At 35.1% G+C, this 18208-nt stretch overlaps 1 protein-coding gene across 6 annotated transcripts in view; it reads left to right on the forward strand.

Moving 5' to 3' along the window:
* DPP8 (dipeptidyl peptidase 8) overlaps window positions 1-18208 on the forward strand; it is a 53418-nt gene that overhangs the window by 14807 nt on the left and 20403 nt on the right. For all 6 annotated transcript variants that reach the window (XR_001918600.1, XM_005685108.3, XM_018053645.1 and 3 more), the window contains 9 exons: window positions 1002-1175; window positions 2004-2172; window positions 7883-7993; window positions 9364-9492; window positions 10038-10099; window positions 11799-11899; window positions 12672-12849; window positions 13742-13901; window positions 16530-16609. Coding sequence is in view for 5 of the 6 variants with exons in the window: in XM_005685108.3 (XP_005685165.1) it covers window positions 1002-1175; window positions 2004-2172; window positions 7883-7993; window positions 9364-9492; window positions 10038-10099; window positions 11799-11899; window positions 12672-12849; window positions 13742-13901; window positions 16530-16609 (1164 nt within the window). In the remaining variant the exon portion in view is untranslated. The remainder of the gene's footprint in view (window positions 1-1001; window positions 1176-2003; window positions 2173-7882; window positions 7994-9363; window positions 9493-10037; window positions 10100-11798; window positions 11900-12671; window positions 12850-13741; window positions 13902-16529; window positions 16610-18208) is intronic.

The raw sequence follows: 18208 nt of genomic DNA on the forward strand, positions 1-18208 counted from the left end.
ATATAAATTCTTAAAACTAGCACTTACTAGATTTTTCTTTGTTTCTTCTTATACATGTGAAATTATATATATGTATCAGATAATACTTTTAGTTTGGGAAGGCCCCTCATCATCATCAATCATTAATTACAAATATTCTTTGAGGGAGATTTTAGCTGTTGCTTTAAGTGGGAAAACAAAATGAGACAGATTCTGCTCTCAAGGTTTTTTTTAATTCATTTACTGAAAGAAAGTGAAAAACAAAACTATAGCCAAATGAGTAAAAGAGATAGTAACTCTTATATAAATATCAGGAAACTTTCCTGGCCAGCGTTGATTTAGGGCTAAGGTTTTGGGATAACAGTAAAACTCAGATGGATAGAAAGAAAAATGGCCTCTCGGTGTGAAGGGAAATGGAACAAAGGCCGGGAGCCAGAACACCACGTACTGGGTTTTACATCAGTGATGTGATGGGCCTGACCTGGGGTTTTATTAGAGTAGTATTAGCGGATGTAGTGGAAAGGTACTAATGACAGCTCACATTTGAGAACTTTACTCTGTGCCAGTCATTGTGCTAGTAAACGTCTTACACATTCTTATCTAAGTTAATCTTCACAGTGCTGAAGTAGATGGTTTACTACTACTCTGAAAGTGAAGAAAACTACTTTTGAAGAAGTTAAACTACTTCAGAGTCTCCTCTTAAATGCATGCAGAGCTGCTGTATTACATTTAAGTTGTAGGAGATCTTGAATGCCAAGTCAAAGTGATGGAGCTAAAAAACAAAACAAAGTGATGGAGCTTAACTCTTGCTCTCTAATGTATGCAGTATTCATCTAGGGACCTTTTATCAAATTTTTCAGCAGACTTCCCAAAATTAATCTGTTTAAAGTTGTAACAAATTTTGGGATCACTCAAAATGTAAACTCAGTAATACTGTAGATGCTAGAATTTCAGTGCTATTAATAAAAGCAAAAAGCTGGCTTTCAGAAAACTGGAATAGGAGACCTCTCTTTCTGCATTAGGCAACACTGGACTATGGAATGTATTCTCGAGAAGAAGAACTATTACGGGAAAGAAAACGCATTGGAACAGTTGGAATTGCTTCTTATGATTATCACCAAGGAAGTGGAACATTTCTATTTCAAGCTGGTAGTGGAATTTACCATGTAAAAGATGGAGGGCCACAAGGATTTACTGTAAGTTGATTTTACTACTTGATAAACTGTTAGGTGTCCTAAAATTATTTGTGTCCAAATCAGAAAGATAGTTAAACTAAGAAATTCTGCTTACCAGTTTTTTACCACTAACTTAGTAGTAAAGAAAATAGGAAATAGGGTATTAATTTCCAATTTTTAGTTAATAATTTTTCAGTGACATTAGTTATATAATTTTAAAATACTGAAAACACTTGTTATGTAGGAAGAGTTAGTAAAGGGAATCAGTGTGCCACTTTGTGTAATTGCTGAGTTGGATTTTCAAAGATAATGATATCACAAGACAATCCCTTTATGGTTCTTCTAAGAGCTTAATTCATCTCAGTAAATAGTTTTAAATTTTGATTTTATTCCAGGCAGTTTTTCATGTGATAATAGAACTGTTCTTCTGATAGAATTGTGATGCTTCTAGCTTTCATTACAATTTTATGAACAGATTATTTTATACTGGTAAAATGGAAACATTTAATAAGTGAAATAGGTATATAAGTTTAATAAAAGTATGCAACAAATGATAATTACTCTATTTAACAGGTTGGGTCAACAAAATTTGTGAGGTGCTGTTATATTGTCTTTATTTCCATTCCTGTTATGCTTAGCTTATTAATTTATAGGAAAAAAATGATCCGTTTCTTGTAAGTTAAGGCATATAAGTACATTTTTCTGGAGAGCAGTTATCACAGTCGATATTATACTTGGGATTATTATTCATTTTATAGGAAGGGTGCCAGCAAACACCCTGCATTGTATGTATGTTAATACGCATGTATAAGCCTGATACTTGCCTTCAAATGTCGTTTACTTTTCTAGCAACAACCCTTACGGCCCAATTTAGTGGAGACTAGTTGTCCCAACATTCGGATGGATCCAAAACTATGCCCAGCTGATCCAGACTGGATTGCTTTTATACATAGCAATGATATTTGGATATCAAACATTGTAACGAGAGAAGAAAGGAGGCTCACTTATGTGCACAATGGTAATTCAGGTTCTTCAAATCAATTTTCCTAAAAAGTATTTTTAAAATTTAATTTGCCTTTGCTTACATTTTGAAATCAAAGCATGCTAGATGATCTTTGTATTTTAAATTTAAATCTTTAAAATTAAAAAACAAATATAACTTTTTGATGGCTATGTTTAATGTCTTGATTTTGCTGATATTATAGGTGCCTTCACATGTCCAAAATAATCAAGTATATATTCAATGCATGTACTTTTAATGTCAATTATACCTCAGTAAACCTTAGAAAAGATGATAGTGAAGCTTAAAACAACAAAAAGAATACAAGTTTCTGAGAACACTAGATTACATATACATAAAATTTCCTATGGGGTAAAAGAAATAACTACCTCTACCACCACCAAAAATGAAATAACAAACAAAAAGAATCATTGTAATGCTACCTTGTTTTAATCGTTATTTTCAGACAGCACAACAGTAGCACTTCTCTGATTGAAATAAAATTTAATTAAAAAAATCTTGTTTTTAGGAAAACAAACAGAAAAACTCAGTACACACTGTAAGAACTACTTAAAAATGTATTTTCCCTTTTTGGAGAACCTACTTAGTTATTTTGTCATAATAGGAAAAATAAACCTTTCTGTGTTTTGGAAATATTCAATTCTTATTGAAATGACTTTAATAATGCTAAGCACTACTAAAAGGGCTTCCCGTGTGGCTCAGCTGGTAAAGAATCCGCCTGCAATGCAGGAGACCTCAGTTCGATCCCTGGGTTAGGACGATCCCCTGGAGAAGGGAAAGGCCACCTATTCCAGCATTCTGGCCTAGAGAATTCCTTGGGCTATATATATAGCCCATGGGATCGCAAAGAGTCAGACATGACTGAGCCACTTTCACTAAAAGCACAGAAATGATATGGATTTTTTTCCTTTTTCCTCTAAAGCTCTTATACAAATGAAAGAAGGAAAGTAGTGTTTGTTTTTTTTTTTAACATGGAAATAGACCTTTAGGTTAAGCTCCATGATGAAGGACAGTCCCTCTAAAAATTTATTGTCCAACTTTCCCATAATTTGATGGTCATAAAACTGATTTATTGGGCATGGGCATCTTCCTTAATAAATTATTTTAGAATATGATAGTGTATTGGCAACAGTTTTTTCATTAGGATAGTCAGTGTTATAGAAGAAGCCTTTTCCTGAACAACTTACATTGATTTAAAACACTGAATAGAAGTCAAGAAATCTGTTCTAACCATTGTCAATCAACAAAGATATATCAAGTTCCTGTGTGCCAGACAATGTGGAAGGAGCTAAGGATACAGAATTGAATAAGACATAGTCCTGGCCCTACAGGAAACTTTATAAACAAATAATAAAACAGAATGATAAATAGCAAACATTGTTTGTTATAAGAGTACAAGCCAGGGTAGTGGTCCCAGGAGGCTTACCTGAAGAGATGATACTTAGTGAAGTCGCTCAGTCGTGTCCGATTCTTTGCGACCCCGTGGACTGTAGCCACTAGGCTCCTCTGTCCATGGGATTCTCCAGGCAAGAATACTGGAGTGGGTTGCCATTTCCTTCTCCAGGGTATCTTCCCAACCCAGGGATCGAACCCAGGTCTCCCGCATTGCAGGCAGACACTTTAACCTTTGAGCCACCAGAGATGACAGTTAAACTGCTCTCAACTAGTGACTGTACATTAGCCAGTGCACTCCAGTCAAGAGGACAGCCTGGAAAGGCCTTGATGCAGAAGGCATCATAGTTTGTATGAATTAGAAGCAGTCCTACGCTCCTAAAGCATTAGGTATGAGTCAAGATATAGAGAAAGATGAGGCTGGAACATAAGGGCAAGGAGAAGGGTGGACAATTTCTTATGTAAATGAACATGGCCTTTATCATGATATGGGGGTTCACTGGAAAAAGCTTTTAGCAGTTGAGTAGTGTGGTCAGAGTCATATTGTAGATAAATTGTTCTGAATAGTTTGTGAAAGTTATATTTGAAAAGTGCAAGTCTAGAGAGAGGGCAAAGCTTAACTAGTGTAAATACTGTAAATACCCAGGTTTTAACAACCTAAAACTAGAGTGTAGAATAGAGAAAAGGGGGTGGAGTAGGGAAATTTTTAAGTAAAATGTCCATATTTTGGTGTTTAATGAGTCTTCATCTAGAGTCAGGAAGTCGGGACAGCTACCACTGGCAAAACAAAGTTTAGGTTAGTAGTTAGTAAATCTGGGTCGGAAATCCTAGCCATTTGTTCATGGTTTCAACAAACATTAGAGACTCACTATGTACTAGTTATTGTACTTGGGGCTGGGACTGCTTTGACAGTGACTGTTAGAAATAAGGCATGTTTTTAGTCTGTGTGTTTTTTCCTGCAGTAGAATTGTTTTCCATACAGGATTATTGTGAAGATTGGCAGAATTTGAAGTAGAAACCACTGAGATCCTGCTGGATGTGTGTGTATGCTGGGTGTGTGTGTGTGTGTGTGTTGGAATTTATTTTACAGATCTGAGAAGTGATTCTCTCGTGTGACATTTCTCTTTTAACAGTTTTATTTATATTTGGCTATGCTGGGTCTTCGCTGCTGCGTAGGCTTTTCTGTAGTTGGGGTGAGTGGGGGCTACTCTTCGTTGCCATGTATAGGCTGCTTATCGTGGTGGCTTCTTTTGTTGCAGAGCAAGGGCTGCAGGCACGTGGCCTTCAGTAGGTGATGCACATGGGCTCGGTATTTGCGCTCACAGGCTCTAGAGCACAGACTCAGTAGTTGTGCACAGGCTTAGCTGCTCCGTGGCGTGTGGGATCTTCCCAGACCTGGCATTGAACCTGTGTCTCCTACATTGGTAGGCAGGTTCTTTACCACTGAGCCAGCAGGGAAGCCCACTATAATAGTATTTTTATTAATTTCTTTTCTGTGCATGTAGGTATATGGTATATTTTTTATTTTCAGGGTTAGAGTAGTAGTTAAAAGTACCGTCTAGAACTGGAGTATCTAGATTTGAGTCTCATCTACTCTTTTTTACTTCTGTTCTTTTGAGTAAGTTGTTTAACCTATCTTTGTTTTCATATCTGTGAAAAGGTTAATGAATAGCATGTCATCATAGGTTGTTATTGAAGTTTTAATATTTGCGAAGTGTTTTAGACAGGGTCTGAAATGTGTTTATTTAGAGAAGAAGGTAGAGAGTAAGCATCATCACTTTTATTTCTCTTATCACAATAAATTTCCAAATGAAAGTCTTCTTTTGCACGGGTTTATTAGTCACCCAGCATGTGCATTTGCTTATTCTCTGCCTTGTATATAGAGAAACTTAAAAGTAACGTCATACCAACCTCTACTCTCAAAGGACATATCTTATTGGGAGAACAAGATGATACCATTTATTCATCTAATTAATCTTAGTGATTGAGGTCATCACCAGGGACGCCTGTAATAAGTGATAGATATAAACAACTGATACATATTATCACATCTACAGGAGAACAAAACATAAAACAGTATGGGAGGTGTAACTTTGGAGTCGTTGAATGATCCAAGAAAGCTGAGCACTGATGGCTACATCATTAATTACAAAATTCAGAAACCCAGAAAACGGAGCTTAGTTTTGATTAAGTTGTTGTGAAAACTTCTTTGGTGGCAGGATGTGACCTGAACTGACCTGAGGTTATTTATAGTCCTCATCCTCCTTAGTTTGCCTATTCCTAAATTTGCTGCAGGAATATTAGTGTATTTGATTACCCTGCTGGAGATACGACATAATTATGTGTTGATATATAAACATGAAAAGAATCCCCCAGATTCTGTGTTCTGAACACTTCTGGACTCAAAAGTTTGTTGTTGTTTTCTTACTTGATTTTTATTTTATATTAGAGTATAGTTGATTTACAGTGTTGTGTTAGTTTAAGGTGTATAGCAGTGATTCAGTTATACCTATTCTTTTTCAAATGATTTTCCCACTTAGATTATTACAGAATATTGAGTAGAGTTCCCTGTGATTTACAGTAAGTCCTTTTGGCTTATCTAATATTTTATATATAGTAGTTTATTTATGTTCAGAGTGCCAGTTTCTTTTCTTTTACGTGTTTGCATAGAAACCAATATTTGTTGTTTAGTCACTAGTGCTGTCCAACTCTTTTGCCGTTTCCTTCTCAAAATTTTTTGGTAAGGAGCAACTGGTTCATATTACACGTTCTTTTCAGACAATATATATAGAAAATACAGATAAGAAAAAAATAATACATTGAAACTTACCTGTAAAATTAAAATCACTGAAATATCACTATACACCCATTAGAATTGGAGAAGAATTCTCATACATTGCTAGTAAGTGTATAAAATAATACAGATACTTTGGAAAACTATGTGGCAGTTTCTTATAAATTTAAACATTAAAATTCCATTCCAGCCATTTCAGTCCTAGGTTTTTATTCAAAGAAATGAAAACATATGTTCACAAAGATTTTTATACAAGAATGATTTCTGTTGAGCTCTTTCAGATTTTGGTCTGTTGGCTAAGTGCACATAGCTTAGCTAACTGTTAGGACTGGATGAAACCTATGAATATAATAAATGTCAGAAGACCTATAAGTATTTAACCTATCATTGTATATCAGAGTTTCCATGGGGATAATTCAAACTTCTGTCAGTATCCTGACTGATCAGAAAACTTGAATGAAAATCAGAAATCTCAGGGAAAAACACAAAAACCTTTTCTGCACAGTAAACTTTAAACATCAAATAAGATTAAAATTTTACATTTTTATAAACTGATAAGTGACATTTAGCAATTGATAAATAACATTTTTAAACAAATACTTAGTTTGCTTCAGATAAATTTTTTCTGAGCAAATGTGTGAGTTTCAGAATTGAAAATAAAATTCTTAGCTGAAACTGATGTATCAGACTTCTGTTTTGTTGTAAGATCAAGTCTCATAGAAACTATACAAGAATGTATTTACTTGTACACAAACTCACTGTGGAATGTGAAGTTTTTGAGATGGAGAGATAACTTGAATTCTGTGAACACCCCAATAAATGTGACTAGGGTCAGAAAAATAAAAGAGTGATTTTAGCATCTCTATTCATAATAGCAACTAGAAGCTGTTCAGATGTCCATTAACAGATGAATGGATAAAAAAATTGTGATATATGATGGATTACCCCTCAGCAACAAACATAAAGTATGTACTGTGTGATTTCACTTACATGAAAGTCTGGAATATGTACAACTAACCTTTGGTGATAGAAATCAGATCAGTGGTGCTTCTGAGGCAGGAATGGACATTGACTGGGAAGGGACATGAGAATGGAAATATTCTGTGTCTTGGTAGGCTTAGGAGAGTTACAAGGCACCATGACCCTTCTCGTGTATTCTTTTCCCCATGGTCCTAGCTAAATGGGAAAATAAAACCTGACATTTATGGAGCACGTACTATGATGGTTCAGGCTTTGTTGTAAGTACTTTATGAAAAATAGCTCATTTAGTCCTCATAACAACCATATAAGGTAGGTTCTTATTCCCATTTACAAATGGGACACTGCAACAGAATGTGATCAGGTGATTTGCCCAGGATCAGTCATTTGGTGGATGATGGAGTCCCGATTTGAATTCAGTCCATTTGGTTTCACAGTTCACCACGATACTATAGCTGCCTTTCAAAATAAATGGATCACTCTGCTTTGTACCTGTGAAAAGATGAGAACTTCTGTGAAAATTTTGCCTTTATGTTTGTTTAGAGCTAGCCAACATGGAAGAGGATCCCAGATCAGCCGGAGTTGCTACCTTTGTTCTTCAAGAAGAATTTGATAGATACTCTGGTTATTGGTGGTGTCCAGAAGCTGAAACAAGTAAGAGGGTTCAAAATAATATACTATAAGTCAGTTAAAGTATTATGAGATTCAACTACCGGTTAGTTAACTGCACAGATTCTTAATTCTGAATAGTAGATTCTTAAGTGATAAAGATTGGATCCTACCAGTAGTTACTGCGAATATTCAGGCTGTATACCACCATAATGAATTCTCATAAAAAACAATTATTTGTATTATGGTTCAGTGCCCCAGGTCCTTCAGCTCTCCTTGCCAGTTTTTCTTTCTTTTTTTCATTTTTAATCTTGGCATGGCTGCACCACGCAGCTTATGGGATCTTAGTTCCTCTATCAGGGATCGAACCTATGCCCCCTGCCTTGGAAGCACAGAGTCTCAACCACTGGACCACGTGGAAGTCCCACCAGTTTTTCATCTAGAAGCTGGTTGGTGGCAACTAAAAATACCACCCTTTAGTGGGAGTTGCTATAAAAATATAGGATTGCCTAGAGAGTCTGCATGAACAGATGGCCAAATTAGTATATGAATGGATCAGGGAAAAAAGGCAAAAATTCCTTTTTTCTTTGTGAATTCACAAGTATTTCACTAGCTGAGAAACAGCTCTCTAAAGCAGAAGCTTTCAAACTTTTTGACTGTGATCTGGTTAGAAATTTGCTTTACATTCTAGCCTAATACATTGTACATATATTCTATATAAAACTGAAAACAAATTTCATGAAGCAATGCTTAATCTTACATGTAATGCACTCATATATATTTTTTGCTTGTCTTATTTTTAAAATGCTAATTATGACCAGGTAAAATATTTCATGACCCACTAATGGATTGCACGTAGCATTCTGAACACATCTCTAAGGGACCATGAAAAGTATTTATATTTAAGCCATATCGTAGATTTGGACATTTTGAGATGTAAAATGTTTTGCCATAACTCTGTTGTTAAAACAAGATTATGACATGAATTAGAGAAACCATTTAAAAAAACCTGGACTCCTTTAAAGTGGGGTTTATTTTGTTATAGCAAATATTGTAAGTGTAATAATTCCTGAAAGGAATGCATTTTAAGGTATGCAGGAACTGAAATCACAAATCTGTTTCTTCCAGAGAGAGAGAGAGAGAGAGAGTGTGTGTCTCTGTGTGTGTGTCTCTGTGTGTGTGATGATTTTCAGTTTTTATCTCCAAGAGTAGTCACCTTTAACCAATAAAAGTGGCTTAGCAGTAACTCACCTTGCTACTGCAAAGATTAGTAGTATTTTCATGCGTGAAAGGGAATATATTTCACACATCAACTCTTTTTTACTGTGGGAAGTAGAATACTAGAGGGAATGGTCAGTTGTGATGATTTTCTGGCATAGTGCTCCCAAATTTTCAATATTCAATTTCCTTTTAAGCTCCCAGTGGCAGTAAAATTCTTAGAATTCTATATGAAGAAAATGATGAATCTGAGGTGGAAATTATTCATGTTACATCCCCTATGTTGGAAACAAGGAGAGCAGATTCATTCCGTTACCCTAAAACAGGTACTGCGTTCCACTGATGTTCATGCACACTCATTCCTACTTTTCAAACAAGCTTCTTCTGCATTCATTCTAAAGCTTGGTTACCATTGATCCTCTACAGACCGAAGCATAGATTGTTAAGTGTCTCTGAAGTGAATTCTTTTTAATTATAGGCTGATCCTTTTAAATTATTTCAAAGGTAGGGAAGTGCACAAAACTGATTATTTCAAGGAATGGATAAAGAAGTATCTTTGCTACAAACTAAAGATTTTTAAGGGATTATAATCTTAATAAATTAGCAATTTTTTTCCCCATATTGCTATTTACAGCATTTCAATTGTGAAATGATATAGGATTCCCCTTCATTACCTACTAATTCCTAATGTTTTTTGGTTCCTTCTTTTATAGTCATATTGAAAATTATGAATTTGAGATAGAATTTTGAGTTTTTTATGTAATAAAGCCCTGACTAAATGCAGTATTCCTGATTTGACTAAAAAGGATTCATCTGGTAAAATTAGTTTGAATGGCTTTTTATTACTATTTGTTTATATCTCTTCCTAAAGGCACAGCAAATCCAAAAGTCACTTTTAAGATGTCAGAAATACTGATTGATGCTGAAGGAAGGGTAAGTATAAAATGCTGAGTTAACTTTTTGTATCATTTGTCTGTCAACAGAGATTGTAGATATGCTTTCTTGTATTTTGGACTTGTGGAACTTGCTGAGACATCTGTAGATCATGATTTCAGGTTGACCTCATTTTCTACTTTGAAAACTTTCTTACTGGTTCCCAAGTTAGGAATATGGGGAGATGCATATTAACCGTTCCTTTCCAGTAGTTTTTCCTCTTTGCCTTTGTTAATTCTCCAGATCAGTATTTCTTAAATAGTGGTTACTGACTGATGAGTTACCCTATGTGTTGAATAGTTGTCTGTCTTAGATTAAATATCCCTCATGTCTTTTATACTGCTGCTTTCCACAGTCAGATGCCTATAAGCTTAATGTACACATAATTAATTAAAAAAATAATCTTCTCTGCTAGACTTTTTTTTTTCTGCTAGACTTTTTAAAAACAGCTTTATTGAAGTATAATTCACTTACAATGTAATTCACTCATTTAAAGTTTAAAATGGCTTTTAGTAGATTCTCAAGATTTGTGCAGCTATCACCACAGTCAATTTTAAAACATTTTCCTTACTCCTAAAGGAAATTCACATCCCTTAGTTATCACCCCCAAACCTCTCCATGGCCCCCAGCCCTAGGCGGCCACTAATCTGTTTTCTGTCTATGGATCTACCTATTCTGGACATTTCATATCAATGGAATCATACAGTATCTAGTCTGTTCTTTCACTTAACATCTTATTTTCAAGCACTAATCCTGTGGCACCAAGTAACAACACTTCACTACTTTTTATCACCTAAAAATACTCTATTGTGTGGATATATACCACATTTTATTTACCCACTCATCAGTTTTGGACATTTGGGTTCTTCCAAATTTTGGTTACTAAACGTAATGCTACCAATAATGTGGGTGTACAAGTTTTTGTATGGTCACACATTTTCATTTCTCTTGGTTAGATACCTAGGATTGAAATTGTTGGGTCATATTATAATTCTGTATTTTAACCTTTTGAGGAACTTCCAAACGGTTTCCACAGTGGCTGCACTACTTTATATTTCCACCAGCAGTGTATGAGGTTTGCGACTTCTCCACATCTTCATCAACTCTTATTATTATGTGTCTTATAGCCATCCTAGGGGATTTGAAGTTGCATCTTATTGTGGTTTTGATTTACATTTTTCTAATAACTAATGATGTTGAGCATCTTTTCATGTGCTTATTGGCCATTTGTATATCTTCTTTGGAGAGCAATCTATTCAGATCCTTTTGTTCATTTTTAAAAATTTGTATTTTAAAGCGTGTTAGCCAGACTATTTAGGGAAAAAAGTTTACTTACTCAAGACCATTTCACTAATATATTATACATATAGTATTTTAAACTAAAATGTAAAGAACTAGAGACTACTATTTTTCTTAGATACTGAAGTCTATAAAGTGATTAAAATCTGATTTTACCAGTTACTATCAAGAGTTCTATTAGTATAAACTCATGGAAAAAAACTTTTAGACTGTGCTGATTCTTTTAGTTAGAACTTTTTTAGACATAAAGAGCGCCAATAAAGATAACCCATGACTTACTGCTGGTTTTGCTATATCCTATGTACCTAAGACTGAACAAGTGTCATGCTGTTAAAGACAGTGCTTTAAGTAGACCAGTATCAGTCTTCTGTAACTAGATCCCTTTTTTCTTTTTCAATAGATTATAGATGTCATAGATAAGGAACTAATTCAGCCGTTTGAGATTCTGTTTGAAGGAGTTGAATATATTGCCAGAGCTGGATGGACTCCAGAGGGAAAATAGTGCGTATGTTAAATTGTCACTTCTTTACAAATAATTTAGGACCCAGAACTGTCTGTGCTGTTAGGCCCTTCCTTTCCTTTGGAGCTGTTTTCACATGTAAATTTGCAAGGTAGTTAGTTCTGCACAAAGAATTTTTCCTGAACTCAGTGGACTTGTAATCCTATAAGCATAGGTGCATTGCATTTTATTTCTGTCTCTTACTTAGCCAGTGACAGTTTCACAGTGTTATTTGTGGTTAAAGTAGGACTTTCAGGCTCATATGTAAGTATATGTATTTTTTTAATTGTATAATTTAAGCAAAAATATTTGTACAGCCTTATGTGAAGATGTACATGTATTTCCTGTGTCTGATGTGGACAACAGAAGTTTTCATGGGGCTGGCATTTGTTGACATTAAAGGGAGAAAATAATTTCAAAGGCCGTCTGTGATTTTGGAAATTTAAAGAAAACTACTTTTAAAACCTCTACTCAAGCTTAACTATAAAAAAATAAGTGGAATATGTGTACCTATGGCTGATCCATGTTGATCTAAGGCAGAAACCAACACTGTATTTTAATTATCCGTCAATTAAAAATAAACTTTAAAAAATAAATGTAGAATGAACTAATACTTTTCATTAGCTGTTTATAAGTGATAATTTAACATATACTAAAGCAATACTGTCACTTGATTACAGAAATAACTGATGGGTGCTAGGGGAAAGATTAGTGGAATATTCATTTTCCGAAAGTGAGCTTTATTTTGTTCTTTTCTTTTGTTTATTTAAATAGTGCATGGGCCATCCTACTAGATCGCTCCCAAACGCGCCTACAGATAGTGTTGATCTCACCTGAATTATTTATCCCAGTAGAAGATGATGCCATGGAAAGACAGAGATTCATCGAGTCAGTGCCTGACTCTGTGACACCTCTGATTATCTATGAAGAAACAACAGACATCTGGATAAATGTATACATGTTTTCTTATAATACTTGGTTTAAATATTTTCTCAGAATGCTAAAGTAAATGAAGCTTGATAGCAAACTATCAAAATAAATTTTTTAAGTTCACAGCAATTTTGAATGTTATTTGCTTAGTTTGAACATTTCAAATGGGAGTGTTAGTTCCATAATGGGGAATGGTTTGTAGATGAAAGGTCGATGCCATTCCAGTGACATCTCCCTGGATGCTGAATTGCCCTTGTTTCTGGACACATCAGATATTGAAAACACAATCTCACCAGTGCCTCTTGAGAGGACCATGAGAGTCCTGACTAGAAAAAACTTTCTATTTTAAGTTGGTAAACTATCCCAAAATATACCAGTTTTGGATTGAATCTTTCATTTTCCAGTTTAAAGGAAAAAACTTACACAAGGTACAAAATAAATAAAGCCAGTTCACTCTCCTCTGGCTGCATATAGGCTTCATGTGATCCACCTAACACGTAACATCTGTTTTCCCTTGAATTGTTAGAATATTTCTCTCTAGAAAAGAAAAGTAAAAAAAACATTTTTTCTCATAATGCTTGTAATAAGATTTATATCATTAAATAAACTTTGTGCCATTTTTCAAAGAATTGCAGAGATGGTGAGTAAGAAACAGCTTTTGGTTGTATTTTTCATTTTTCTCCATTTGGAAACATTTATTTCTTGGTAGATGATGTCTTTGACTAAAGTAAGATAAATATGAAAGGCCCAGGAAAAATCTGTAATTTGTACATATACCATACCGCATAATCTGACAGTTACTTATATTTCAGAAAATGTTTATCAAGTAATTCTTCTTTCTCTCTGGCTTAGTCAAATTGTTTGCGTAGTATTCTCATTAATGTATATACTAAATTAATCTATTTATTTTACAGATCCATGACATCTTTCATGTTTTTCCCCAAAGTCATGAAGATGAAATTGAATTTATTTTTGCCTCTGAATGCAAAACAGGTTTCCGTCACTTATATAAAATCACATCCATTTTAAAGGAGAGCAAATATAAACGATCCAGTGGTGGGCTGCCTGCCCCAAGTAAGAAGTTATTTTCTATTTAAAAAGAGGCAGAAGGTGGGAGGGTATATATGAGGTAGCTAGAGCAGTCAAATTCATAGACATAGAAAGTGGCTGCCAGGGGCTGAAAGGAAAATGCGTAAGCCTAGAAAAAATGAAATAGTGCATTGGATACTTCTGTGTTTTTAAAAAGACTTGAGTATGGTTTTCTAATGTAATAATGCAGAGTTTGTTTTAGAATACTGGACATTTAATGATGTTATGCTGTATGCTTTACTGCCATTTATAACTTAACAGACTCAACATAGCCATTTTTTAAAAATTGTGGTAAAATATGCATAACAAAATTTACCATTTTAAGTGTGTGGTTTCTTGACATTAAGTATATTCCCTGCTGTTCTGCAACTGTCACCACTATCCATCTCCAGGATTTTTTTTCGTCTTTCAGAACTGATTCTGTCCAATAAGTAATATCCAATTTAGTGGTAAATAATTAATAGCTTCTCATTCCTTCCTCCTTCCTTCCCCTGGCAGCCACTTTCTATCTTTATGAATTTGACTGCTCTAGCTACCTCGTATACATGGAATCACACAGTATGTGTCTTTTAATGACAGGCTTATTTCATTTAGTATAGTGTCTTCAAGGTTTGTCTGGATTGTAGAATGTGTCAGATGTCCTGCCTTTTTAAGGTTGAATAATATTCCATTGTACATGTAAACACATTTTGTTTACCCGTTCATCTGTCTATTAACAGTGAGGTTACTTCTTTAGACCATTTTAAATAATGCTGTAATGAGCATGAGTAGACAAATACCAGTTTGAAACCCTGCTTTCAATTCTTTTGGGTATATATCCAGAAGTGAAATTGCTTAGTATTTTAATTCTTTAAAGTTTTTTGAGGAACCACCACCATACACTTTCAATAGCAGCTGCACCTTCATACATTCCCATTAGAAAGTGCCCAGAAGTTTCAGTTTCTCTGCATCCTTGCTAACGCTTGTTGTTTTCTGGGTGTAGTTCCTTTTTTGTTTGTTTTGGTTGGTTTTGGTTTTTGGCGGGGTTTTGGTAAGAGCCATGCTAATGGATGTGCAGTGGTATATCATTGTGCTTTTGATTTGCATTTTCCTAGTGTTTAGTAACATCATATTATTTAGCCAGTTTGTATCTCTTTAGAGATATGTCTATTTGAATCCTTCGTGGACTTTTTAATTGGATTATTTGTTTTTTCAACATGCCTTTTAACATCATTCTTATTTGGGAAACACTGACCTACAATTTAGGACAGCAGAGTGAATACTACCTATGACTTGCTCCTTCTCTTAGCATGAATTTTTTTTTTTAATCAGACTAGATCTTGTATATCCAAGATGGAGATTTCTTCCCTAAGAGCCTTAGTGTAATTTGACCCTTGGTGTGAAATTGCCCTTACTTGTTCCTCTGTTGTTCAGAAGTTAAATCTACTTAGAGATTCCAGAAAGTTTAGTGATGAAGACTGGTCAAAGAGCTATGAATAGTAATTCACTAAAACAACAGTCTTGGGACAGGATTAAAAGACAACTTAAAATTTTATGCTCGTATTGAAGAATAAGAAGCACTGTCACCTCAGCTGACATTCTTTTCGGAACACTTAGCCCCTGTTCCTCTCAGTGTCTGCTTCTGGGCCCTTCAACCTGTCTACCTCTTTCCATTTCCCTCCTTTTTACTTAGACTTTCTTGCTCCAGATCTTCGTCCTGTTCCTTGATGTCCATTTTATTTTCCTCTTCCCTCCTCTTTTTTCTTCCATAAGTGGCTATAATATGTAACAATTAGTATTTGTTATATATTAAATAATACTTATTTTCTGGTGATAAAATTTAAAGTACTAAGTTGAGTTTTTGTATCTAAGAAAAAGAAAATGAGTCTATTTTTTTTAACTTGAGTAGGACCCTACTTAAGATCCTATATCATCTCAGCCTCTTTTCAGCTATCACTTTGAGAGCCAGAGCTGGCAGTAGCTAGCCAGAGAGCAGGGGTTTCTTTCTTTTTTTATTTTAACCTTCTCGTAGGCCACTGAGAGAGCCTCATCTACCAAGACAGAATCTTACAAAGATAAATGGAACATGTTGTTATTTGCTATGGTAATATTCAATTTGTTTTTTTGCAAATAATAAACAGTTGTATTAAAATTTTCCTTCTCTGGCTTAAGTAGTTTGTTGCATTTCTAGAAGAAACGCCTCCTGGACGCATTAGATTGTTTTTGTCTGTCTAACCAAAGGCCTAGGAATGCAAGTGCTTTTGAGTTCTTTTCTGTCTTTACCGTAAGAGTGTATTTTGCTGTTTTAACTTTAGTTACATGGATCATTCCATTACTATTATGAAGACTCATACTTGGAATTTTTTTACCTGTAGACTTTATGTTGAGGTGAAACTCACATGACATTACCCATTTTAAAGGGAATGTCCAGAATGAATGGTGGCATTTAGTACAGTCAGTGTTGTGCAGCTACTGCCTCTCTTTAGTTCCAAAGGATTTTCATTATTCTAGACATAACTTTGGCTTTTTCAGTGTTCCCTTTCTGAAAAAGAGAGTTTAGAATACTGTTTTTCATTGTTTCATTTGATTATAGTCTGATGTAAAGTACTGAATTATAATTATATTTATCTTTAGGTGATTTCAAGTGTCCTATCAAAGAGGAAATAGCAATTACCAGTGGTGAATGGGAAGTTCTTGGCCGGCATGGATCTAATGTATGTTCTTTTATTCTACTGATATGTTTAGTCAACATCAGCTGTGTGTATGCAGTACTGAAAATCGATAGTCCAACTTCATATGATCCCAGTATTTTGAAAATACTGCTTCTGCTGCTAAGTCGCTTCAGTCGTGTCCGACTCTGTGCGACCCCATAGACGGCAGCCCACCAGGCTCCCCTGTCCCTGGGATTCTCCAGGCGAGAACGTGAGTGGGTTGCCATTTCCTTCTCCAATGCGTGAAAGTGAAGTCACTGAGTCGTGTCCGACTCTTAGCCACCCCATGGACTGCAGCCCACCAGGCTCCTCCGTCCATGGGATTTTCCAGGCAAGAGTACTGGAGTGGGGTGCCATTGCCTTCTCCGAAAATACTGCTAGGGCCTCAAAAAACCCAAGTTGTTGGAAAGGGAAAATCTTAGTTTAAATTCTAAATCTCACCCATTTATTAGATGTGTTCTGGTTACTAAAGGTCACCATTTTCAGATGCAGTGTTGCATCTTAGTAAGGAATGGGCTGGTCCATACTTTCCAAGTCTCACAAAAGTGAGTGAGGATATAGTTTGAAAATTATTTCTGAATCTCTTATAGACTACTTGTGTCATTTCTGCATTAGTGCGTTTACAGTTCCTGAGGTAGTGATGCTCTTCCATTTGCCTGTTTGTTTTATCTCACAAATGTAAAGTTTCATATACCACTTGCAAATTATAATGGACATTCATACAGAGCATAGATTGATAAGGAAGGGAGGAAGTCCACCCTCTGTTTCACTGTTGGCATATGGCTTGCTATAGCAATTCAATGAACTCTAATTTTTTTCTTTTGCCTTTCATAGTACCTTGTGCTTGTTTCAGCTTTCAGTTAGGTGGTCAGTTTCATGAGATCTCTAAGAGCTCCATCCTTTGTATGTGTGATACATAAAGTTAAGTTGAGGTATGCTACCAGGATTTAGTGAAGGCCTATGGTTTCCTCAAATTGATTGAGAAATTTATTGAAGAATTATGTATACTGGTTACTATAGAAGTCACTCAGTTCCTTAGATGATTAAGGAGAAAGAATGAAGATACAGACCCCAGGTTTGTTTTTGTTGGTGTGATAACTTTAGGATATAATAGGATATATAGGTCGCCTATAACTTAGGCGACCTTTAAAGTCTCATTTCCACTGGCAGTGTCAGTTGGCCTTCTGGTTATATACTCAATATATTTTTTTCTGTTTAGGGACCCTTAAATATTACTGTCAGATGTTAGTGGAATTCTTAAGTTCTGATAATAAAAATTTACACTAATATAAACTTCATGCTATGTAATGGTTGGATAATACTGAGGGAAACCCCAAAATTATACAGAGCTGAACCTTATTTGGGCAACCTAAATGTCTTTCTATTACTTGCTATAATGTGCATCAGCTCTTTTCTATCATGCCTGTTTATGTGATATATTCATCTCTCTTTCTTATTCTTCTATTTTCCCTCTATTCTTGCGTTATTTTTTTTGAAGTTATCTTTCCATTTTCTACTTTTGCAGGTGACCTGTTCACCCAAAGATTTTTAATGCCAGTAATTGAGTAAATCTTTGAGGCTTTTAAGTCTGTTAGCCACTAG

The sequence above is a fragment of the Capra hircus genome, chromosome 10 (genome assembly GCF_001704415.2).
Source record: "Capra hircus breed San Clemente chromosome 10, ASM170441v1, whole genome shotgun sequence".
NCBI classification, from domain to species: domain Eukaryota; kingdom Metazoa; phylum Chordata; class Mammalia; order Artiodactyla; family Bovidae; genus Capra; species Capra hircus.